Consider the following 26,082-nt stretch of genomic DNA (forward strand, 5'->3'; position numbering starts at 1 on the left):
AAAATATACCAAATTAATCTTGCACCAGCATAATTTGGATGCTTGGTCGGGAGAAGAAAATGCTTGTACTGATCCCAAGAATTTGCACTAGTTGCAAAATGCTACTGATGTTTCACTTGATGTTTTTTTTAATCTGCAATGCAGAATAGAAATCAGATTGCCTGAAAATGTGAAACGTGGCCTATTTACTCAGTCCAATGAATCCTTTATTCAACACAATCCTTTATATTGATGTGGTTAGAAAATGTGCATTTCTCAAAGAACAAAGAGCCCAAGTGATGTCTGTGGTTAGATGCAGTACGTGCTTTGTTATTGATTCATGTAAAACGAGGATCCAGGATCAATCCCTTATTGTTGATGAGTCATGAATGCAAGTAATAAAGGGCCACTGCAGTTTGCTTTTGTTTCCCTGGGCTAGAAAAGGGGAAATTAGCTGCAGTTGTTGGAAATGTATTACGGTAATGGGGAAAAAAACTTGCATGTTTCTAGTGTCTTTCACAACCATAGGACATCCAAAGTGCTGTACAGCTAATTAAGTACTGCTACAACTGTAGTCACTGTGTTGCAGTGTAGGATATTTTGACAGCAGATTTGTGTGCAGCCAGCTGCCACAAAAAGCATTGCGATAATGATCTGGTAATCTACTTTGGTATTGATTAAAGGGTAAATATTAGCCAGTACTTTGGATAACTTCCATCTTCGGATAACGTCTTCCATTGGGCAGGAGATACAAAAATCTGAACACCATAAACAGTTGCAAAACAGCTTCTTCCCCGCTGTTACCAGACTCTTAAACGACCCTCTTATGGACTGACCTGATTAATACTACACCCCTGTATGCGTCACCTGATGCCAGTGTCTATGTATTTACATTGTGTACCTATTACATACTTTCTTTTGATTTTATTTTTCTTCATACTTAATGATCTGTCTGAGCTGCTCACACAAAAATACCTTTCACTGTACCTCGGGTACACGGGACAATAAACAAATCCAATCTGCCAAAACGTGTCTCCACTTCAAAATAGTGCCTCGGCATCTTTTACATCCAACAGAGAAGGCTTTATTTAACATCTCATCTGAAAGACGGTGCCTATGACAGTGTAACACTCTCTCATTACTGCACTGGGATGTCGGTCTTGACTATTGTTCTCAAGTTGCGAAGTGGGACTTAAACCCACAACCTTCTGACTCACAGGTGACAATGTTAACTGAGCCATGGCTGACAACTTGAATTCATAGCATCTTTTAGCATAACAAAATATCCATATGTAAGGATGCCTGATGGCATGGTCATTGTTTGTTGTGATGCACCCAAAATTGAATGGCCTTTTAATGCAGTCCGTTGAGTCTCGTACTTGAAGTATGGTCAGTTGGCAAAGTACCGAAGAGCTTTCTTATCAAAGTCACACATTAAATTGTATGTGACTGTGACCAATTTGAACTTTAGCTCCTGATGCTTCTGCAGTCTTTGCCACAGTTTAACTCATCATCTGTATTTAAATGGTTTTCTTCTGTTGTCCAGCTGGGTGCCTCTGCCCTCATCTGGTTCAATTTCTATCTATTCAGTTGTCATAGAATTTCCTGCACTGGCTTCTTTCCTGTTACTGCACCATGGGCGGCACGGTAGTACAGTGGTTAGCTTCACAGTCCCAGGTTCGATTCCCGGCTTGGGTCACTGCCTGTACGGAGTCTGCACGTTCTCCCTGTGTCTGCGTGGGTTTCCTCCCACAAGTCCCGAAAGACGTGGTGTTGGGTAATATGGACATTATGAATTCTCCCTCTGTGTACCTGAACAGGTGCTGGAACATGGCGACTAGGGGCTTTTCACAGTAACTTCATTGCGGTGTTAATGTAAGCCTTCTTGTGACAATAAAGATTATTATTATTGCCTCTGGAGCCCCACAATGTTCTGTCCTTGACACACATCTTCTATTTAGCATCTTTTTATTATCTACACTGTGCATCAGTGACATCATCCAAATTCATGCCAGATTCCTCATGTATGCTGACCATACCCAGGTTGCTGCTGAAATTGACCACCCTCTAATGCTCCGCCAGGAAATCAAGAAAAGGCTGCCACCGCCGGAAGAACCCTTGCACCGACCCCCTCAGGGCAAACTTGACCCCCTCCAGTTTAATGAACCCAGCCATGTCGTTAATCCAGGATTCCAGAGTCAGGGGCTTCGCATCCCTCCACTGTAAAAGAATCCTTCGCTGGGCTACTAGGGATGCAAAGGCCAGAATACCGGCCTCTCTCGCCTCCTGCACTCCCGACTCCGATGCTACCCCAAAAATGGCGAGCCCCCAGTCTGGTTCCACCCTGGAGCCGACCACCTTGGACAAGGTCCCCGCCATCCCCTTCCAGAAACCCTCCAATGCAGACACGCCCAGAACATGTGGGTGTGATTCGCTGGGCTCCCCGAATACCTGCCACACCTGTCCTCTTCCCCAAAGAACCGGCTCAGCCTGGTCATATGCGCCCTATGCAGCACCTTTAGTTGGATTAGACTAAGCCGTGCGCAAGAAGAGGAGGAATTTACCCACCAATTCTAGCCTCTTGTGTCTCTGGTATTCATCGCTCTGCCATTAGCAATTGCGTCTTCAGCTGCCAAGGCTCCAATTTCGGGTATTCCCTCCCTAATCCTATTTGTCTTTCTCTTGTCTAAGTTGCTACTTAAAATATGCCTTGTTGACCCAGCCTTTGGACACCTGTCCTAATACCTCTACATGGCTCTTGTCAAAGTTTATTGGGACATCTTCAAAATGCCAGAAAAACACATGTTACTAACCCATATTCTAGTATCAGTAATAAAAGCAGAAACTTTCATTCCAGTATCAATAAGTTTGTTTGAACATTTTGACAAAAAAGTATAAAAGCTGATGCGAGGTGAGGTTTAAAAAAAAAAGCTACACTAACGGGTTTTGCTTTGAAAAGGATTCAAGATCCCTGTGAACAAAGAATTGTACTGTTTGCTTTAATATTATAGATTTATGTTGCCTAATCACATGATAAGCTTGGATTCCAACAAATAGTTTTGGGTTATTAAGTCTCAGTAAATAATTTTTATAATTGAATCTGTACAGAGCTTTCTATTGTCCGTCATCCTTTTGTACTCATTTTCATCTTTTCAAATCTCTCAATCATTTCTGAATTTTTACTTACTGATTTATGCTTTATTTTCCTTTTCTTTCCTTCCCTTTGTAGATTTTTAATTAGATGTGTTCTCCCCGCCCCCCCACCAACATGCATTACCCTTCCGTTTATTTTCTTTCATGTCTCGAATTTTAGTTGTCTTTTTGGTTCAGCTCCGAAGAAGCCAGCAATGATTCAATTAAATTGTCAGATCGATCAATAATATTTTTCTGTATCTCTTAATTTTTAGTAACCAATTATATATTTTTTCCAATTAAGGGGCAATTTAGCATGGCCAATCCAGCTACCCTGCAGATTTATGGATTCTGGGGGTGAGACCCACGCAGACATGGGGAGAATGTGCAAACTCCACGTGGCCAATGACCCGGTGCTGGGATCGAACCCGGGTCCTTGGTGCCGGGAGGCAGCAGTGCTAACCATTGTGCCACCCCCTGTATCTCTTAATTAAACCTGAAACCATGTGAGGCAAAAGTAAAGCATTTCTTTTAAAAAGCCAGTCTTCTCCTTTTCTCCCTCAAGCCAGAGTCCAGACGGAGTCGCAGTTTGTAGCTCTCCTCTGGTATCCCACACAAGCTTTCGAGTGGTTACACATTCTACAGCCTATTTTCGTGCTGGAGACATTGCAACTGAACTCTATCCTGCTGTCATCTGTCCTCATGCGCAGTGAAGCTTGCTTGATGGCTACCAAAGGCATGAGGCATGACCATTTGTGGCGTCGCGGATCTTAGTGTGCTATGGTCAGTGATAGTGCCCGTAGCAACGCCCCAGCTGAGATCAACTAGCTGACCACAGATCAAATATCAAGACCTGCACTCGTGGGATAAACTTACTAAGCCAGAAGGGTTTGTGCAACCAGCAGCCAACAAAAAAGCAGTATTCATTTAGTTCTTAATCACTTTGAAACACAAATTTGTAGGCGTTACTTCCTCTCCAGTAATATCTCTACAGTGTCTTTTAATTTGTGTTTGTTTGCAATTGCTGTATGTGTAAGAGGGTAACTTGAGTTGAATAAATACTGATTAAAAATTAATGATATGACATTACATTTCAGTATTTTAAATGGCCCATGACTTTGTTCTGTATAGGGTATGCTAAACATTTGAAAATTCAGTTCAACATAGCAAAATTTTGCCATGGAAGCAATAATGCACTTAAATAATTCAGTGCTTGCTGAGTTTATACCTTGAGTAGGAATAATATATTGACTAATTTTCGAATGACAAGACAATTATTACTGTAATCTTTCGGTATAATTATTATTGCCACAAGTATATTTACATTAACACTGCAATGAAGTTACTGTGAAAAGCCCCTAGTCGCCACACTCCGGCGCCTGTTCGGGTACATGGAGGGAGAATTCAGAATGTCCAATTCACCTAACAAGCACGTCTTTTGGGATTTGTGGGAGGAAACCGGAGCACCTGGAGGAAACCCACGCAGGCACAGGGAGAACGTGCAGACTCCGCACAGGCAGTGACCCAAGCCGGTAATCGAATCTGTGACCCTGGCGCTGTGAAGCAACAGTGCTAACCACTGTGCTACCGTGCCGCCCATGAACATGTATCATGAACCTGTGATGTTCCTTTTGATACTTGAGGCTATTTTGAGAGTCTTATTGCACACAGCTAAAGAAGACAAAGTGGTGGACTTTTTAAAATGATATCCTAATCCATAGTAATTTAAAGAAAATGTATATTTTATAAAAATACCGACCATGTTCATTCACACTTGCATCATACTTCCTGATGCTGATCATGATGAGGCTGGGCAATGGTGAGGTTCAAACAAACTGCGGACCCTCTCTGCAATAGATGAGAAACAAGCAAAAAGATCTTGCTTTCTTTCCCCCTGCCCCCACTTTTCCAATAGATGTAACTTGTTTGTTGATTAACTTGTTGCATCAATTTGTTGCACCAGGTCAGTGGTAGGATGTGACATCGCTGCTTCTCAATTTCTTTGCAATATAATTTCCTGATATTGTGGCAGGGACTAGGCTTCTGAAGGATGCTGTGAACCTCCTGGTGGGTTTTTTATATAAACCCACAAAAGTGAACTAAGCATTGGGCCACTGTATTCATACATCACAGATACTAAAAACAAAAACTTCTGAAATGAAATAAATACTGAATAGCACTGTTCAAGGTATTGGAATAATCAATTCTGTTAAATATATATGATGTGGAGATGTCAGCGTTGGGACTGGAGTGGGCACCGTAAGAAGTCTTCGAACACCAGGTTAAAGTCCAACAAGTTTCAACCTGTTGGACTTTAACCGGGTGTTTCATAGAATTTACAGTGCAGAAGGAGGCCATTCGGCCCATCGAGTCTGCACCGGCTCTTGGAAAGAGCACCCTACCCAAGGTCAACAACTCCACCCTATCCCCATAACCCAGTAACCCCACCCAACACTAAGGGCAATTTTGGACACTAAGGGCAATTTATCTTGGCCAATTCACCTAACCTGCACATCTTTGGACTGTGGGAGGAAACCGGAGCACCCGGAGGAAACCCACGCACACACGGGGAGGATGTGCATACTCCGTACAGACAGTGACCCAAGCCGGAATTGAACCTGGGACCCTGGAGCTGTGAAGCGATTGTGCTATCCACAATGCTACCGTGTTGGAGTTGCTGTCATATCCTTCTTCAAAGTAACTCTGGCTGACATATTGAAATTCTTGGATGATGTAGATTTGTTTCATAATGTTGAAGAAGTGTGTGGCGCGGTGGTTAGGGGTGCTGTCTCTCAGCATCAGCTGACCTGGGTTCCATTCCGGCCTTGGGTGACTGGGCAGAGTTTCAACATTCTCCCCGTTTCTGGGTGGGTGTCCTCCGGGTGCTCCAGTTTGCTCCCACAGTCCAAAGGTGTGCGGGTTAGGTGGATTGGCACAATCAATGCACAGGGTTTCAGGGATAGGATGGGGGAGTGGGCCTAGGTAGAGTGCTTTTTCAGATAGTCTGTGCAAACTTGCTGGTCTGAATGGCTCCTACACTCAGATTCATTTCTATGGATTCTATTTAGTGGCTGTTGACTTGCTTTAGAACATAGAACATAGAACATAGAACAGTACAGCACAGAACAGGCCCTTCGGCCCTCAATGTTGTGCCGAGCCATGATCACCCTACTCAAACCCACGTATCCACCCTATAACAGTAACCCAACAACCCCCCTTAACCTTACTTTTATTAGGACACTACGGGCAATTTAGCATGGCCAATCCACCTAACCCGCACATCTTTGGACTGTGGGAGGAAACCGGAGCACCCGGAGGAAACCCACGCACACAGGGGGAGGACGTGCAGACTCCACACAGACAGTGACCCAGCCGGGAATCGAACCTGGGACCCTGGAGCTGTGAAGCATTTATGCTAACCACCATGCTACCCTGCTGCCCTGTTGGGATTGTGGATCCTGTACAGCTTTTGGATTTTCTTTTCGGACTGCTGTGTTCTGGATGTATATGAAAGCTCTCTACATTACCCTTTGGCCTTCTAAATTCAAATGGTTAGGCAGGTTTATAAACCATGCTTATTATGGGGCTATTTAGCACACTGGGCTAAATCGCTGGCTCTGAAAGCAGACCAAGCAGGCCAGCAGCATGGTTCGATTCCCGTAACAGCCTCCCCGAACAGACGCCGGAATGTGGCAACTAGGGGATTTTCACAGTAACTTCATTGAAGTCTACTCGTGACAATAAGTGATTTTCATTTTTCATTTTTTTTCATGTGTTCCTGTTTTCCTGAATTTCAATTTGTGGGCTAGTAGATGCATGGAAACGATGAGAGCTAGCTAATCTCCCATACATGTTTATGTTGCAGTTGCTGGTTTTGAATCTATATCTGGTATGTTAAAACCAAGTGTCTTGAGTAAGATTATTGTAGTTGAAAAGATACAAGTTTGAAAGTTTTTTAAAAAATGAAATAATATCTGTAGTGACTTTTATATTTAGCTTTTAATAAACATGATTTGTTATTTAAATCCTAAGTCTCACTAATAAGAGGTATCTGAAGACTAGGAGACAACCAGAGGGCATGTATTAGTTCCTCGAGTTAATAAGAGTATTAATGAGTATGTGCTAATTTACCACATATTGTAGATAGACAATTACTCCCGCTCATCAGAAGCGATGGTTTGCTTACATGAGACACCTCAATACTGAACACAAGGATTGAAACATGCTAAGAAAGGGCGGCACAGTGGTTATCACTGATGTCTCACAGCGCCAAGGGCCCATGTTCTATCCCTGCCCCGCGTCACTGTCCGTGTGGAGTTTGTACATTCTCCTCCTGTCTGTGTGGTTCTCACTCCCACAACCCAAAGATTTGCAGGGTAGGTGGATTGGCCACGCTAAAATTGTCCTTTAATCGGAAAACTGTGCTAAGTTTATATATGCTCAGAAATAAAGGATTCTCCCCACACTTTGAAGTCATAGAATCATAGAATTTACAGTGCAGAGGGAGGCCATTCGACCCATCGTGTCTGCATCAGCCCTTGGAAAGAGCACCCTACCCAAGCACACACCTCCACCCTCTCCCTGTAACCCAGTAACCTCACCTAACCTTTTTGGACACCAAGGGCAATTTATCATGGCCAATCCACGTAACGTGCATATCTTTGGACTGTGGGAGGAAACCGAGCACCCGGAGGAAACCCACGCAGACACGGGGAGAACGTGTAAACTCCATACAGATAGTGACCCAAGCCGGGAATCGAACCTGGAACTCTGGTGCTGTGAAGCAACCATGCTAACCACTGTGCTACTGCGCCGTCCGTGAGGGAAAATTTTGATTTCTGAATCTGTGCCTCATTTAAATGCTCGAGTTCCAGGAGTATATCGAAAAACACCTCAACGGCAGCAACAACATTTTCATTCATCGCTTTGTGATCTACAAATTGCTCGCATCCTGCCATTAAGGTGGTTGAGCAGGATAAACATTTAAAGGATCTAGCCTCCTGTTGTGTAGGGTAACAGGTGATTAGTTTTCTACCATTACAATCTTGCTCCCACACAAACCTTTAATCAAGATCACCTGTCCCTAACCCCTTCAAAAAATTTAAGGGAGACTTCAGTTAAGCACGTATTTTTGGATTTGAATATTTATCTATAATAGGCACCAAATGTAGAACTTTGGCACAGTGGTTAGCACTGCTGCCTCACAGCTCCAGGGTCCCGGTTCAATTCCGACCTCGGGAGACTATGTGGAGTTCTCCGTGTCTGTGCGGGTTTCCACCGGATGCTCCAGTTTCCTCCCATAGTTCAAAGATGGGCGGCATGGTAGCACAATGGTTAGCACTGCTGCTTCACAGTGCCAGGGTCCTAGGTTCGATTCCCAGCTTCATGCGGAGTTTGCATGTTGTCCCTGTGTCTGTGTGAGTTTCCTCCGGGTGCTCCGGTTTCCTCCCACACGTCCCGAAAGACGAGCTTGTTAGGTAATTTGGACATTCTGAACTCTCCCTCTGTGAACCCGAGCAGGCGCCGGAATGTGGTGACTTGGGGCTTTTCACAGTAACTACATTGCAGTGTTAATGTAAGCCTACTTGTGACAATAAAGATTATTCTAAAGATTATATCCAGTGCATCACACAATGTGTTCAAAGTTTTCATCTGAATTAGCTAGATAAATCCTACATTCTTCTGCTCACCCTCCTTCTCCACTGTTTTTTTTAAAATTTAGAGTACCCAATAAATGTTTTTCCAATTAAGGGGCAATTTAGCGTGGCCAATCCACCTAATCTGCATATCTTTGGGTTGTGGGGGTGAAACCCACGCAGACACAGGGAGAAAGTGCAAACTCCACACAGACAGTGACCCATGGTGGGAATTCGAACCCGGGTTCTCAGCGCCGTAGGCAGCAGTGCTAACCATAATGTCACATGCTGCCCTTTTCCACTGTTGTTGCAGGACACCTGCGCTGTTTGCTCTGGCTGCATTGAAAATGCAAGGCAAGCTCTTGACAGCACAGAGTGAGGAGGCAGCTGCTTTGCACAGGAAGGACATTGCTGCTTTTGCCTTTTACTGGGCTCTGCCTGTGCCCCTGCCATGGCTGTGGACATTAAAAGATGATGCGCACTGAGGATATTTGGTTTCTGCAGTGAAAACATATTAATTAACACTGAAATGATGGATAGAAGTGGCCTACACACAGGACTTAAAGTCAAGAACAAAAAACTGTTCAGGCCAATGAAGCCTGTCTCTCTGGTAACTGTTGAAATCTCAACAAGAGCAGTACTTAGAACTGGAGATAGCGCATCTATATTTGATTTCATGGATGAGAGATCAGAGTTCATGGAGAGTCAAAATCTGAATTTATGCTGCATGCTTGGAGCTGGAACCAGTGTGAGACAACCTCCTGGAGAGGGTCCGGCACCTTTTGGCTTCAGTGCACACAGGATTCTGAATTATGCTGCCAGTGATGTGCATCCAGAACCAATTTGCTTCAATGTAAAAGTGGTGGTATACATTGAAACTTGAAGCAAAGGCAATAGATTTTTAAAAAATATTGAAATGGAATGTATTACAAATTAATCTTCTGCTTCAAATTAGAGTAAAGTTGGGACAGAAATTTTACTGACTCCCAGAAGATCAACACAATTTGTAACAAGTAATTTAAAGCCATTGATCGTTCCACAAGATCCACCTCTGTTGTGTGATTGTTCTTGTAATGCTTCATATTTCAAGAATTTGAATTACAAAGAATAAATTAAATGTGTGACTAGAATACATTATTTAAGCTTGACTTCTTAAAATAAAATGTTTTAAAAATTTTCATCTGGATTTCTCTTTGGTCCCGCACCCTCCTTTATCCAACCAAACTACCTAATGAATAAAACCAAAGATTGCTGGATAAACTCAGCAGGTCTGGCAGCATCTGTGGAAAGAGGAACAGTTTATGTTTCAAGTCCATAAGACCCTTCTACCAAAGTTATTTCCGATTTCTAGCACCTGCAGTATTTTGCTTTGATCTCAACGCAAGATTAACTGCTTATCTCAAAACGTTATTCAAACGTATTTAAAACAAAGTTAAAATAGCATCAAGTAATATCTTTGGATCAGAAAATAGCTGTGCACCAGTTTCGTCACAAATTAGTTATTAAAAATTAGCGAGGGTTGGTAGGTATTTTCTGCAATTCTTCGTTCTTTACTAGTCTGACTAGTACAAAACTGGCAGGGTATCTATTTACTGTGGATCTGCTGCTGGTTCACATCTTGGATAATAAGCCAGAGCTGAGCAGAGTTTCCTGTTTAAAACAAAATATATATATTTTCAGTGCGCTGTACCTTAGAAATTGGTGGCCATGCATGCACAGTATTTAACATTGAACAAGGCTTGCATGGTCCCTTTCAGGTTGCTGTGCGGCTGAGCAGCTATGTGGGATCATTGGTGTCAAGTAAATTAACATCACTTTTTCCTGTGTGTAGGTTTGTGGTGGGAAGTCGGTAGACGTTGGAGAGTGGGAATAGTAGACTGACTGTATTCTTTGTTTCCATAATGCTCCTGTTCATATTGCTAACACAGGCTATCTTGGTCAGTAAGTGCAAATATAAGAAACAACTACATTTTGACGTGTTCAGCTTTCTGTTGAGAAAAATATTATGGACGTTTTTCAAGTACTGTTGAAATTTTATTTTAATCAGCCAGTTAATAAGGGCAAATTAATGACCTTGTGCTGAAGTATGTACATTTGAACAGGATCCTTGCACTGATTTAAGTCTGCATTGTGGATTTTCTGCAGCCAGAGGGCCTACTCCATTCATGTTGACTGTACTCAAATCATGCAGCATGAAACTTGTTTATTAAATCCAGTTAGGTCTTCAACTCAACACAGTGGTGCCCTATGTGTGTTGTTTATCTCATATAAAAATGATGTGCTGAGATTTTGCTCCAATAAATCATTAACTGCCATTGATATAAAAGTCTGTGGGGATGTTTGTTGTGATTAAAATTAGGTTTAGATAGCGTAGAAGCTGTCTATTGAACCATTGGTGCTTTATATTGCCAACAAAAACTTTGACTTGTATAAGCATGTTTAAAGTAGTAAAATATCCCAAGGCACTTGAGAGTGATGTTGAGCATCTTAGAAGACGAGTAATGTACAAATGGATAGGTTTAGTGGATGAATTCCAGTTGCCAATGGTGAAATGATTAAAATCAGGAATGTAGAAGAGTCCAGAAGTGTAGGATAAGGTTTGTAGGGCTATAGGAGCTTATAGAGACGGGGAGTGGATTGAAGATGAGGATTTTAAAATTGAGACATTGTTGGACGAGGAGCCAAGTAAGGTCCATAAGTGTATGCATAATGGGTAAACAAGATTTGGAACGGGTTAAGATGGGGACAGCAGAGTTTTGGATGAGCAGTGGAATAAAATGGTGATGCATGATATATTAAATCACCCCCATCCCAATTACCTCTTGGTTTTATATTCACAGGGGAAAAATGCAGCAGGAGGTTAAGTGTCATCAGTGAAAGAGGAATAATCTAATGAAGGGTTATCCTTAAACCCTCCTCACATAGCTTTCAGTGACCTGTTTAAGTGTAGCTGGAAATTCTGCATAATGAATAAAGGCTAGGAGAATTCTATTTTGAACAAAGGAGTTGAGAATGCACAAAAGAATTACAAGAGCCAGCATGCATGCTGGATGTCGTGCTAGATCTGGACTGCATAGTGATTTGAAAACTAGGACAAGAGCTTAAAGAGGTGGAAGTGGGAATGGGGTGTCAGTGGAAGTTGTTCAGGACATGGTGGTGAGTGTGTAAGAATTTGAGTGGGGGGAATTTCAAGAGTTTTGCTTGATGTAGCATGAGACTTGGAATACCAGCCGAGAGAGCAATTTGGAAATTGATTCTTAAGCTGACAAAGGTGTGGATGCTTGTAGGGTTAGGTTGGAAATGCTGCAGAAGTTGAATTTATGAAATATTGTGATGGGCTGGACAAGGAGTTTGAACTTCGTCTCAAGATTTAAAGTGACACCAAGGTGGCACAGCATTCCTCAGACCAAACAAGGGTTTGAGGAAATGTCTTGTGTGCACACCTTCGAGCTGTTGTGGTGCAGCATGCAATTGGTACTCCGTTGTCATGTCTCAGGGGCTTTCTATTTTTCCCATGGCTGTCCTGACAACAAATGAAAATTCAAAATTGCAACTAATAACTCCTGACTTGGAATTATACCATCATTCCTTCAATGACACCGGGCCACTTTGGGTGTACCTATACCACGTGGACTGCAAAGTTTCAAGAAGGGGACTCACCACCACCACCTCCAGACGATTAGGGACAGGCAATAAATTCTGGTCTTGCCAGTGATACTCGCAGTCTGAATGAATATTTTTTGAAATCAAAAGTTTGTTCTGATATCTCACAATTTTTCTGCGGGGTGTTTTTTTGCAGTCAAAACAAAGGATACTAGTGCTGGGTTATTTTTCAGTTTTCAGAAGCTTCAAAGGTTCTTTTATAGCAAGAAAGATCTACAAAGAAGGAAAAACGATGAGCAAGTAATGAAGCTGTCTGAGTCGTCCAGTGGGTGAAGAAAACATCATGCATAGCCATAGCTGAGACTGAGAATCGGAGACTGAGCTGGGGTGGGGGGGAAGGTAGAATCAATGGAGTTGCTGCCACGGAGAAATTTCTCAAATGAGCTGTTGGCCCAATGGTAGTAATCAAAACAGTTTCAGACAATGACACTCTGTTCTGACAGTCACAGAATGCAACTGCCCATCTGAAGATGGCTCCTTTTGTTCTCCCGAGTCTGTGAGCTTCCTCAAACTGAAGTTTCTTCCTCGGTTGATTTGCAAAGAAATGAATTGTAGTTTTCAAATACGCGTTTCTACATTTCATGATTATTTCTGTTCTTGGTGAAAATGTAGACCCATCACAACAAAAGCAATAACTTGCCTTTGCACCTCTAATCTTGTAGAACATCCAAGGCATTTCATGTGAGTGTTGTTAAACAAATGACACTGATCCACATAAGGCGATATTAGGTAAAATGATCAAAAGCTTGGTCAAAGAAGTCATTTTATAGAACATCTAAAGAAGTGGGTAATAGTATTATATGCATTTACCGTGATTTATTCTTTTTGTAATGGATTTTAATTTTGAGCCATTTGTTTTGCTTTTAAACAAACCATTATCTTTACTGGATTAAAATTCTAATACACACAACACTTGAAAGTCAAACTAGCCGTTAGTCAGATACGATCCTACTATTTACAACGCAATTAAAATAAAATGAATTGTGAATGTATTGTGTTTTAAGGCTTATTGAACATAGAACAGTGCAGAAGGAGACCATTCGGCCCATCGAGTCTGCACCAACCCACTTAAACCCTCACCCGCCCTATCCCGGTAACCCACTAACCCCTTCTAACCTTTTTTGGTCATTAAGCGCAATTTATCATGGCCAATCTGCCTAATCTGCACATCTTTGGACTGTGGGAGGAAACCGGAGCACCCGGAGGAAACCCACGCAGACATGGGGAGAACTTGCAGACTCTGCACAGACAGTGACTCAGCAGGGATGGGACCCTGGTGCTGTGAAGCCACAGTGTAATCACTTGTGCTACCGTGCTTTTGGTTAGAGAGTGGATAATTAACAAAGTGGTATAAATTAAGGAAAGTAATAACATTAATAAAGTTATTGAATATATTGGGCGGGATTCGCTGACTCCGGGGCTGGGTTGGAGAATCGCTGTGCCAGGCAGGAGCCACGCAACGCCGGTCCGCCAATTCTCTGGTGACTGACGAATCGGCACCATTGGTGCCAGCGCGGTTGGGGGCTACTCTACCCAGTCCCCCCTGGCCCGCTTCCTGGGTCTGTATCCCTCTATTCCCATCCTACCTCACGGTAGCATGGTGGTTAGCATCAATGCTTCACAGCTCCAGGGTCCCAGGTTCGATTCCCGGCTGGGTCACTGTCTGTGTGGAGTCTGCACGTCCTCCCCGTGTGTGCGTTGGTTTCCTCCGGGTGCTCCGGTTTCCTCCCACAGTCCAAAGATGTGCGGGTTAGGTGGATTGGCCATGCTAAATTGCCCGTAGTGTAAGGTTAATGGGGGGATTGTTGGGTTACGGGTATACGGGTTACGTGGGTTTAAGTAGGGTGATCATTGCTCGGCACAACATCGAGGGCCCAAGGGCCTGTTCTGTGCTGTACTGTTCTATGTTCTATTCATTTATTTGTCAAGATGCCCCTTAAATGTCACTATCATCCCTGCTTCCACCACCACCTCTGGCAGTGAGTTCCAGGCACCCACTACCCTCTGTGTAAAAGAAACTTGCCTCGTACATCTACTCTAAACCTTGCCCCTCTCATCTTAAACCTATGCCCCCGAGTAATTGACCCCTCTACACTGGAGAAAAGCCTCTGACTATCCACTCTGTCTATGCCCCTCATAATTTTGTAGACCTCTATCAAGTCGCCCCTCAACCTCCGTCGTTCCAGTGAGAACAAACCTAGTTTATTCAACCTCTCCTCATAGCTGATGCCTTCCATACCAGGCAACATCCTGGTAAATCTCTTCTGCACACTCTCTAAAGCCTCCACATCCTTCTGGTAGTGTGGCAACCAGAATTGAACACTATACTCCAAGTGTGGCCAAACTAAGGTTCTATACAGCTGCAACATGACTTGCCAATTCTTGTACTCAATGCCCCGGCCAATGAAGGCAAGCATGCCGTATGCCTTCTTGACTACCTTCTCCACCTGTGTTGCCCCTTTCAGTGACCTGTAGACCTGTACACCTAGATCACTCTGACTTTCAATACTCTTGAGGGTTCTACCATTCACTGTATATTCCCTACCTGCATTACACCTTCCAAAATGCATTACATCACATTTGTCTGGATTAAACTCCATCTGCCATCTCTCCGCCCAAGTCTCCAAACGATCTAACTCCTGCTGTATCCTCTGACAGTCCTCATCGCTATCCGCAATTCCACCAACCTTTTGTATCGTCTGCAAACTTGCTAATCAGACCAATTGTATTTTCCTCCAAATCATTTATATATACTACGAACAGCAAAGGCCCCAGCACTGACCCCTGCGGAACACCACTAGTCACAGCCCTCCAATTAGAAAAGCACCCTTCCATTGCAACTCTCTGCCTTCTATGACCTAGCCAGTTTTGTATCCACCTTGCCAGCTCACCCCTGATCCTGTGTGACTTCACCTTTTGTACCAGTCTACCATGAGGGACCTTGTCAAAGGCATTACTGAAGTCCATATAGACAACATCCACTGCCCTACCTGCATCAATCATCTTTGTAACCTCTTCGAAAAACTCAAGTTAGTGAGACATGACCTCCCCTTCACAAAACCATGCTGCCTCTCGCTAATACGTCCATTTGCTTCCAAATTGGAGTAGATCCTGTCTCGAAGAATTCTCTCCAGTAATTTCCCTACCACTGACGTAAGGCTCACGGGCCTGTAATTCCCTGGAATATCCTTGCTACCTTTCTTGAACAAAGGAACAACATTGGCTATTCTCCAGTCCTCCGGGACATCACCTGAAGACAGTGAGGATCCAAAGATTTTTGTCAAGGCCTCAGCAATTTCCTCTCTAGCCTCCTTCAGTATTCTGGGGTAGATCCCATCAGGCCCTGGGGACTTATCTACCGTAATATTTTTCAAGACGCCCAACACCTCGTCTTTTTGGATCTCAATGTAACCCAGGCTATCTACACTCCCTTCTCCAGACTCAACATCCACCAATTCCTTCTCTTTGGTGAATACTGATGCAAATCTTTGATTGTCTCCACTTCCACCACCCTCGTATGCAGTGAGTTACAGGTCATTACTGTTTTCTGCATTAAAAAGATCTTCATTTTTTTTAGAACTCTTAAAATTTTATGATAAACGGATTCTGCCACAATGTGGCAGATTGTTAATGTAGTCTGCACTCCTTAAAAAAAAAACAAGGGACGGGAAGGTTTTAACACAGTAAAAACAACCTCTGAAACTACAATATTCTCAGTCTCTAAGGAAAGAGAATAAACTTTATACAATGTCATGATGATTACACAATTGAAAAGAACAGCGGGGTTTCCAAACAGGACCATGAACTTCTCAAAATGTAAAAATGTCAAAGGACAGGAATTAAAAAGCAAACCCTTTGACATCAGACTATTTGTCAGTCCAAATGCAGCTTATATCGTTTCCTGAAAAGTCGTCTTTCCGTTTCTTGTATAGTTTCGCTAGAATCTCAATTCAAAGTTCAGATACTATCAGTAAAACTAGCATTGCCCAAGTGAATGTCGCTAATTGTTTGCTTTGCCGTCTGCTTGTGCCATGTACGCATCAAGCTCAGAGTCAAGATGCCCCTTCGTCTTCGACATGTACGCATCCAACTGATTGTCCAGCTGCTTGCGGGTCAGCGGGGGGCGGGTCGCTCCTCTTCCTCGCCCCCGGCCTCTACCTCGACTGGGGAAGCCACCTCTACCGCGGCCCACTATTCCTCCGCGACCTCTACCACCTGGCCCTCCTCGGCTCAGGCCTCCTCGACCCGTCATTCCACCTCGTTTCAGTCCTAATCTTGGAACTCCACCACGACCTCTTGGACTCTGACCTCGGAGAGAGAGCCCTCCTCTCAGGCCACCTCTTCCTCCACGACCAAGGCGCACACCTCCTCTTGGAGATCCCCGACCTACAATTGGTCCTCGTGCCAAAGCTCCCACGGGGCGTCCCAATCATGCTTGGATGTTGCTCTTACCTAGATGTTGTTTCAGACTCTTCTGCTTCAGCTTCAGAGCAGCTTGGACAGAGGGCCTGTTCTCCATCTGCTGCGCCAATCGGCGGTTTCTGGCACTAGCCAGCTGTTGCTGCTGCATCGTTGCTCGAATGCTCACTGTTGGAGGCTTTTTGTTCTTCAACATGTTGGTAAAGCGCTCGTTCAGTGACATCTTGGTTGTGCTTTTCAGCACAACTGTTGGCGTTGATGGGGCAGACATTATGAGACTTGGATGCTCTGTGGCGGGCAGAGCGGCGCCGTACGGCCGCTGGCGGAGCGGGAGCGCGGAATCCATTCAGGCTGGAGGGCGGAGCACGAGCCGCTACGTCTTTAAAAAAAAAGATCTTCATAACAACCCTCTGTACCCTTTGTAGTGGCACAGACCTTAATTCTGTACCACTAGGCCCTGTACCATCAACTAATGGAAATAGCCTTGCTTCATAGCTTTGCTCTGTTTACCTTGCCTAAACCTATCCTAATCTTGTCTACCTCTATCAAGTCTACCCTCAGTCTCCTTTGTCAGCTTATTTAACGACAAGGCAGTTTACAATAGATATTTAGGGCTAGATTGTTCTTAACATCATACAAAAATATTGGAAATAATCAGATCATATCCTGGATTATGTTTCTAATGATATTCACAAGGTTTCTTACTTTTTTCTAAGAGTTCCAAAAACTGTAATGCTTCCATCAGCTAGGTTAAAAACATGTTGCCTCACCTTGCACAACAAATTGCATCTATGTCGTGCCTTTAACATATTTGTCCTATTTACAAGACTGGGATTTGGTGTTTCATGCTGGCCAATGCCATGACGATGATGGTCACAATTTGCAAGCTAGCGATAGAATCATTTCAAACCCGTTATAAAATATCTGAGTTTAAAAAAATAAATAATAGTATAACATATATCCCTTTTGGACACAGGCTCTCGGGAGGCCATGTTCGGGGTGACGGACCAGCCAGGGTTGGAAACGGGCGCTGAGTAAGATGTTGTAGCCTTCACCTCGTTGATCGCCTGAATGCGGATCCTGTTAGGGTGGAGATCAACCTCTCCACCCTGTGCCCTGGCGTGGTTGGGGGGGGGGGGAGAGGCTGCTGGAATTAGATAGAGGGATTCTACAATTCATGGCCGTTATTCATTATGCACTTTCGAAAATTGGATCACATCGAACATTAGGGGGGCTGGGAGGGTTGGGGGGAGGGGGACTGTATGTGTAATGTAACTATGGGTGATTCCGGATTCCTCTTTGTCATTTGTTTATGTTAAAATGCGGGCTAATGTTTGGGGGTTTGGTGCTTGGATGGGATTGTTATTGATATGGGGATTGACATTACATTCGTTCCTGATTATTGTTTATTGTCGGGTGTAAATTTAGTTGAAAAATGTGAAAAAGGACAATAAATTTTTTTTATTTTTTTAAATGTATACCTTTTGGGCAGTTCATTTAAGATAAGTATTTAGTCTTTTTTGCAGACTCTAATATGATGAATTACTTGGATCAATTCCTGTTGTCATTTCATGTCTTCTACATATTAAGATCCTTGGCCAGACCCCGGGGGGAGAAAGAAAGGAGAAGGGAAGGGGAGAAAGTAGATAAAGGTTGGAGTTCAAGGTTGGACAAGAGCCAGGGAGGTCATGCTGGAACTGTATGAAACACTGGTTAGGCCACAGCTGAAGTACTGCGTGCAGTTCCGATCACCACATTGCAGGGAGAATGGAATTGTATAGGAGAGGATATGGAGGAGATTTGCCAGGATGTTGCCTTGACTGTAGGGCTGAGCTATGTGGAAAAGTTAGAGCTGTTGTTGGATCAGGAAAGATTGCGAGGGACCTGTTAGTGGTCTGTATGATGGAGTGGCATAGTTAGGGTGGCTAGGAGGAAACCTTTTCCATTAGTAGAGCGGTCTATATCAAGGGGGCATAGATGTTAAGGTAAGAGGGAGAAGGCTAAGAGGGAGGTTGAGGAAAAACCTTTTTACCCAGAGGGTGGTGGGAGTCGCTGCCTGAAAGGGTGGTTTAGTCAGAAGATCTCCTAACGTTTAAGAAGTATTTAGATATTCACCTGTGCTGCCATAACCTCCAGGGCTATGAGCCAAGTGCTGGAAAATAGGATTAGTGTATTCCGATCTTTGTTAACGGGTGTAGTTAATACAAGGGGCGGCACAGTGGGGCAGTACTTAGCACTTCTGCCTGAGGGCGCTGCGGATCTGGGATCACAGTTATCTGGGCCCTGGGTCACTGTCCATGTGGTGTTTGCACAGTCTCCCCGTGCCTGCGTGGGTCTCACCCCCATAACCCAAAGATGTGCGGGTTAGGTGGATTGGCCACGCTAAATTACCCCTTAATTGGAAAAAATTATTGGGTACCCTAAATTTAAAAAAACCTACATTGGGCCAAATGGCCTCCTTCTGTGCTGTCAACGTCTATGAATCTATAAGACACTGGGAATAAAGTCACGATTCCACATATCGCCTACTTCGGACAGAGATGAGGAAATGTTTTTTCTCTGAGGGTTGAGAGAGTTTGGAATTCTCTATTCCAAAAGGTATTTGAAGCTGAGTCCTTGAATATCTTCCAAGACAGAGTTGGTTAGATTCCTGATGAGCAAGGGGGTAAAAGGTTATCGGGCGCAGACAAGAATGTGAACTTGAGGTTAAAATCAGATCAGCCATGATCTTATTGAATGGCGGAGCAGGCTCAAGCGTCTGAGTGGCCTACACCTCGTTCCTATAATGAACAAATAAGATTTGTTGTGTTGATGATTCAAAGCCGTGCTTAGCATTTGGTACTAAACCGGTAATGGGGGAAAATTAGATGTGGTTGTTTTTAAACGTTTTATGAAACTTTATTTTATCCTGGCAACTTTCAAAAATGTGTTTACAGGAAACCACTGTCTATTAAAAGTAAGCAGTTTAAAGATTTCCTCCTGTAGGGGGTTATCAGGTACTGCTGTGTTCCATTTAATTAATATAGGCTGGCAAACATGGCAAAAATTATTCCTAATAATCGCTTATTGTCACAAATAGGCTTCAATGAAGTTGCTGTGAAAAGCCCCTAGTCACCACATTCCAGCGCCTGTTTTGGGAGGCCGGTACGGGAATTGACCATGCGCTCCTGGCCTTGTTCTGCATTACAAGCCAGCTGTTTAGCCCACTGTGCTAAACCATGCATACGGGGAGAAGTGTTTTTAAAGCTGGTCAGAGTTTGGCCACGGTCAGAGTAATCAAGTTTAGTTCTTCAAGGTGAGCTAATTCAAATAGGGAAAGAATGGAAGTTTTAACAGAAAGAACATTTGCAAATATCAGTCCATATTTTTCTGTGACAGGTTTTCTAAAGGTATTTGCTGTTGGTTGACCTTCCCTTTATATTTTTTTTTAAAATGTATCAAAACAGGTTACAGCAAATAAACACCTCAGGGAACTTACTTTAGAACATACAGTGCAGAAGGAGGCAATTCGGCCCATCAAGTCTGCACAACCCAATAACCCCTCCGAACCTTTTTTGGATAGTAAGGGCAATTTATTATGGCCAATCAACCTAACCTGCACGCCTTTGGACTGTGGGAGGAAACCGGAGCATCCGGAGGAAACCCACGCAGACACTGGGAGAATGTGCAGACTCCGCACAGACAGTGACTCAGCAGAGAATCGAGCCTGGGACCCTGGCACTGTGAAGCCACCGTGCTAGCTACGTGTGCTACCGTGCTGCCCATACAACAATCAACTATACAGTTGTACAACTTTTTTCTTAAGTTTAGAGTGCACAATTCATTTTTTCCAATTGAGGCAATTTAGCATGGCCAATTTACCTTCACTGCACATCTTTGGGTTGTGGGGGCGAAACACACGCAAGCATGTGGAGATTATACAAACTCCATACGGGCACTGACCCAGAGCCGGGATCGAACCTGGGACCTCTGTGCCGTGAGGCAGCAGTGCTAATAGTTTGTACAACTTTCCCCCCTTTTTAACTCCCCTCCCCCGCGACGAACAGCTTCTCAAACACGGTTGCGAACATCCCCCACCTTTTCTCAAACTCTGTTGAGCCCCTTAACTCATGCTTTATCTTCTCCTACCGCAGGAAGTCGTCAGGTCATCCAACCAGGTCACAACCTCCGGTGGCGATGCCGACCGACACAAGTAAAATTTGCTGCCAGGCAATCAGAGGCGACGACCGCGACATCGGTCTTCCTCGTCTCGATGAGCTCCGGCTTCTCTGAAATCCCAAATATCGCCACCAAAAGGTCCAGGTCCACCACCACCTCCGCTATCCTGGCTAAGACCTTGAACACTCCTGCCCAACTTCTCCAATTTTTCACAAACCCAGAACATGTGCGTGTGATTCGCTGGCACCCTCCCACACCTCTTGCACTCCTCTGCCACCCCCTGGAAGAACCCACTAATTCTTGTCCAAGTCATATTTACCCTGTGCACCACCTTAAACTGTATCAGGCTCATCCTTGCACAAGAGGCGATCCCGTTTTACCCTTCGCAGTGCCTCACTCCATACTCCCCAATTGATCTCCCCTTCCCATCTCTCCTCGATCGTCATCACCCATTCACCTCACTGCTTCCCCAGCCACTTGTGTGTGTATATATCCCCAATTCTTCCCTCCCCTTCCACATCCTGAAGCAGCAGTCCCCGGCAACATTGGGAATCCCTTCCAGATCTTTTGCGCAAAGTCCCTAACCTGCAGATACCTGAATTTGCTCCCCCTCGGCAGCTCTACCCTCTCCTTTAGCTCCTCCAAACTGGCGAACCCTTCCTCCAAATACAGATCCCTCAACTTTACCAACCCTACCTTCCTCTACCTCCTGTATACACTATCAATCCTCCCGGTTCAAACCCATGATTCCCGCGCAGTGGCGTTAACACCGACATCCCCTCTACTGTAAAATGCCTCCTCAACTGATTCCAAATCTTCACCTTAGACTGCACCACCGGGCTTCCTGAATACCAACTCGACGCCATTGGCAGCACTGCCGTCACCATAGCCTTAAGCTGGATCCCTTACAAGATTCCTCCTCCATCCTAACCCACTCTACCCCTTCTCCTTCCCACCTTCGTCGCACCTTTTCCACATTTGCCGCACTGTAATGATGAAGCAGGCTTGGCAGCCCCAACCCCCCTGCTGCCTCTGCCTCTATAGCAGGGTTCTCCCCACCCTCTGCACCTTCCCCACCCATACAAAGCTTGCAATAATCGCATCCAATTTCTGAAAAAAGGCCGTTGGTATAAAGATCAGGAGTGTACAACTGCAGTGTATCCCGTCTCTTAAGATCCCCCCTGGCCTCCTTCCCTTATATTTTTCAGCTCAAAAGATTATTGTCCACAAAGCTAATTGCAAACTGGTCACAGCCCTGCAAAAATAAAAGACAGCGGAAGGTGAATTTAATATCAAATCAGTGACAGGAAAAGAATAAAGAATGAGAAAGAAAGATGGACTTGAGAGGAAAATAAATAAAGTGTATGAAAATTTAAAAGTTAACCTTTTTAAAAGAGAATTTTGAAAACCATTTGCAAGCTGAATGAATGAGACGCCATATGTAGTTCATTGTCTGTGCCAGAGATTGATTGGCAGTCATTAACACTTATCTTGCCATTATTAGGGTGCTTGCACTTGTCGTAAATATTTGCAGTGGGTTTAGTTTGATCAACTGTGCAAATATAACCACTTCATAAAATTCGTAGTATGCCGGTGATGAGACAGGCAGAAGAATGCAGATTTTAAAAATATTTAAAATAAATTTAGAGTACCCAATTCATATTTTCCAACTGAGGGGCAGTTTAGCATGGCCAATCCACCTACCCTGCACATCTTTGGGTTGTGGAGGGGTGAAACCCACGCAGACACGGGGAGAATGCGCAAACTCCACACGGGCAGTGACCAAGAGCCAGGATCGAACCTGGGACCTCGGCGCCGTGAGGCTGCAGTGCTAACCCACTGCACCACCGTGCTGCCTAAAGAATTCAGATATTGACAAAATAACGTAACTTGGACACCAATGTTTGGGTAACCACCTTCAATCTTCACCTCCCCTGTGGTTGTGCCATTTGCAAATAAATAATGGCGCTTCCTATTGGGCAAGAATTTTGTTAGAGTTAAACATCAAGGTTCCACTTTGTCCACTGTGCATTTAAGCAGAGGTCTTCGTATTAGTTCCCGTTACAAATTCTTAAAACTGTCCAGACCTTGCCAACATGGGGCGTCAACAGTGGCATAGTGGTTAGCACTGCTGCCTCACAGCTCCAGGGACCCAGGTTCAATTCCGGCCTCGGGTGACTGTCTGTGTAGAGTTCGCACTTTCTTCCTATATCTGTGTGGGTTTACTCCGGGTGCTCTGGTTTAGACTCGATGTGCCTAATGGCCTCCTTATGCACGGCAGTGATTCTATTCTATGAAGATTGGAAAATTATTTTGACAGCAAAACATGTTTATAGTTTTACGATCAACTAAATTTTAATGAATTCCGATTAATTCAGGTGCTCAGCCATACAGACTCAGCCATACATACAACCTTAGTTTGCATTCGTGTCCTGCATCTCAACAAATTCAGTGATAGGGGCACTACATTAGCGTCATTCATGTCTATGGGTACAGAGAAGAATACAGAAACTAACCAGAAACCATAATTTTGATCACTGTCCAGTGACCCTTGCAGGAAAATTTGCACATCAGCGTCTCCTAATGGTGTTATCGTGTTGAGTTGCGAGCCATCCAATGCACAGTCATGCCCTGCTGAGAATTGTCTGTCAGCACTTCTTTAGGTTTGAGGTATTGCCAATTGGGTGAGATCCGAAAAAGTTGCTCGTAAACTGTTAAATGCAGGTTCTTTCCCAATGCACTGCTTGACAGATTGGTGAAAGTAGATCCAATGATAACTTTTGAAAATAAATGAGTAAGTATTTGAAGCGGCAAAAATGAAATGGACTAGACATAGGAACAACACGAGGGATTAATTGGATAACTAACTACCAAGGAACTGGCACAATGAACTAAATGGGTTCCTATGCTATATCATAGGCAGCACGGTAGCATTGCAGGGCAGCACGGTAGCATTGTGGATAGCACAATCGCTTCACAGCTCCAGGGTCCCAGGTTCGATTCCGGCTTGGGTCACTGTCTGTGCGGAGTCTGCACATCCTCCCTGTGTGTGCGTGGGTTTCCTCCGGGTGCTCCGGTTTCCTCCCACAGTCCAAAGATGTGCAGGTTAGGTGGATTGGCCATGATAAATTGCTCTTAGTGTCCCTTAGTGTTGGGTGGGGTTACTGGGTTATGGGGATAGGGTGGAGGTGTTAACCTTGGGTAGGGTGCTCTTTCCAGGAGCCGGTGCAGACTCGATGGGCCGAATTGCCTCCTTCTGCACTGTAAATTCTATGATCTATGAACAGAAAAGCTAATTTGCACCTGAAATGTGATGTGTCATGTATGATATGAATGGAAAAAGTGTGCTGCAGGGCAAGAGTTTTAATTTGCCTTGATATTTGTTTTTTATTTTAGTGCAGCAGATGGTATTGGTTGCCCGTCACGCAACTGTGATGGGCAACCAAAACTAGAAAATATCAAGCTATCGGATAGCATCTTTCCGGCTAAAACAAATAGTTACGCTTGTTTTCAAGGCACAAAAGTATAAAGAAGCATAGTAATCTAGCAGATAATTTAGTATCTTATTTGCACAAATGTTTTAAAATTAGTCTGAAATCTTAACATATTCCAAACTATTTCAACTCAATGAATGTTGTCACTTTTGTACTACTATTTAACATAAAATGTTCTGTAAAAATATAGTTGCTACTTGGTTACACACCACTGCAGAACCCCATGATGAATGGATCTGACTACAAGCAGTGAATATAAACCCATACTCGGAAGCTTCCAGTTATAAATCTCTTTTTCAGAGAGACTACAAAGAATTCTGGCACTTCTGAAAAAAGATTTTCAGGATATCAGTCACATGGAATGTTGGAATTGATATTTTCCTGAGGCATATACTGATTTGTCTTAAATGTTTTGGTTACAGAAGGTGAACTGTTCTCTAAGTGGACATTGGTGAAATTGTTTTGGGCACAATGAGTCCAAGGCCCTGTGCCACCTAAATATTGGAATATTTAAAACTTTGAATGTCCCACAGGAACAAACCACAGATACTTTTCACTAAAAGGCTGTAAAATACAAAAAAATACTGGAAATCTGAAATAAAACAGGAAATCATGGAAACACTCCACAGCAGTGATGGGCAATTTAGCCTGAGTGAGGGGCCACATTAGTGACCCTCCTTCATCTCAGTGACCTCAAGATTGAAAGCTGGTGTGTTCACTGACTATGACCCTTGAATAAGATTGAATACATTTAATATATGCCTAATATTTCATATGTTGTAGAAAATGTTAAAAATCATTTGTATATGAATAGAACTGTCATCAAAGTGGTAAAACCAAATTCTATATTTATGCTTGATTGGACACAGAGGGAGTGCATGGCTCTCTGTCAATCAGCACGTAGCTCACTTCACTTGCCCTTGCTTTAGCTTTATGTGCGTATGTCTTCAGTTATACCGGTAGGAAAAAAGCTACGCGGATGGAAGCCAGCAGAATGTGTCAATTCTGTGCATGGACAACAGTTAACAGTGAACTGTGAACTGTTCTCTAAGTGGACATTGGTGAAATTGTTTTGGGCACAATGAGTCCAAGGCCCTGTGCCACCTAAATATTGGAATATTTAAAACTTTGAATGTCCCACAGGAACAAACCACAGATACTTTTCACTAAAAGGCTGTAAAATCCCTCAACTTAACATACAAAAAAAAAACAGCACAAAGTGGCTCGTATCAGAATATCATAATTTTGTAACTTCTCAATGAGAGAAGTAATTTATTGAGTATCATTGATATGTTTTAGACAGGCATACAAATATATCAAAGGACATGCTGCAGAGATCTAGTCAGGGAAATATTACTTAGGGGGACCTGTGTTATTGCAAAGCTAGGAATTATTTCTGAAGTATATTTATGCAGCATGATAATTTAATCTGCCTGTTGAAAGAAATACTGTAAGAAATGGCAGGGAGAAATAATTGCATATTACTAAATTATTTCTATTTAATAGGCCTAATTTGTCCAAACTATACAAGTGCCGCAATAAAAACATGCAACAATTAAAGCAGTATTTTGGCCTTAGGAGTAAAATTCAGCTCATTTTCT

The 26,082-nt window shown here is 43.6% G+C and overlaps 2 protein-coding genes across 2 annotated transcripts in view; one reads left to right on the forward strand and one right to left on the reverse strand.

Moving 5' to 3' along the window:
* Positions 1 to 26,082, forward strand: part of LOC119975519 (E3 ubiquitin-protein ligase RNF13-like) — a 289,560-nt gene that overhangs the window by 110,988 nt on the left and 152,490 nt on the right. The gene's annotated exons all lie outside the window — the stretch shown is intronic.
* Positions 16,615 to 17,199, reverse strand: LOC119975521 (chromatin target of PRMT1 protein-like). The gene has a single exon (XM_038815307.1). The coding sequence runs from the start codon at positions 17,173 to 17,175 to the stop codon at positions 16,840 to 16,842; it is 336 nt and encodes a 111-aa protein (XP_038671235.1). The 5' UTR covers positions 17,176 to 17,199; the 3' UTR covers positions 16,615 to 16,839.

The sequence above is a fragment of the Scyliorhinus canicula genome, chromosome 13, assembly GCF_902713615.1.
Source record: "Scyliorhinus canicula chromosome 13, sScyCan1.1, whole genome shotgun sequence".
NCBI lineage: Eukaryota > Metazoa > Chordata > Chondrichthyes > Carcharhiniformes > Scyliorhinidae > Scyliorhinus > Scyliorhinus canicula.

What these genes read in the sequence shown, in the direction of transcription:
- LOC119975521 (XM_038815307.1), bottom strand. Translation starts at nt 17,175, where the DNA reads ATGGATTCCGCGCTCCCGCTCCGCCAGCGGCCGTACGGCGCCGCTCTG.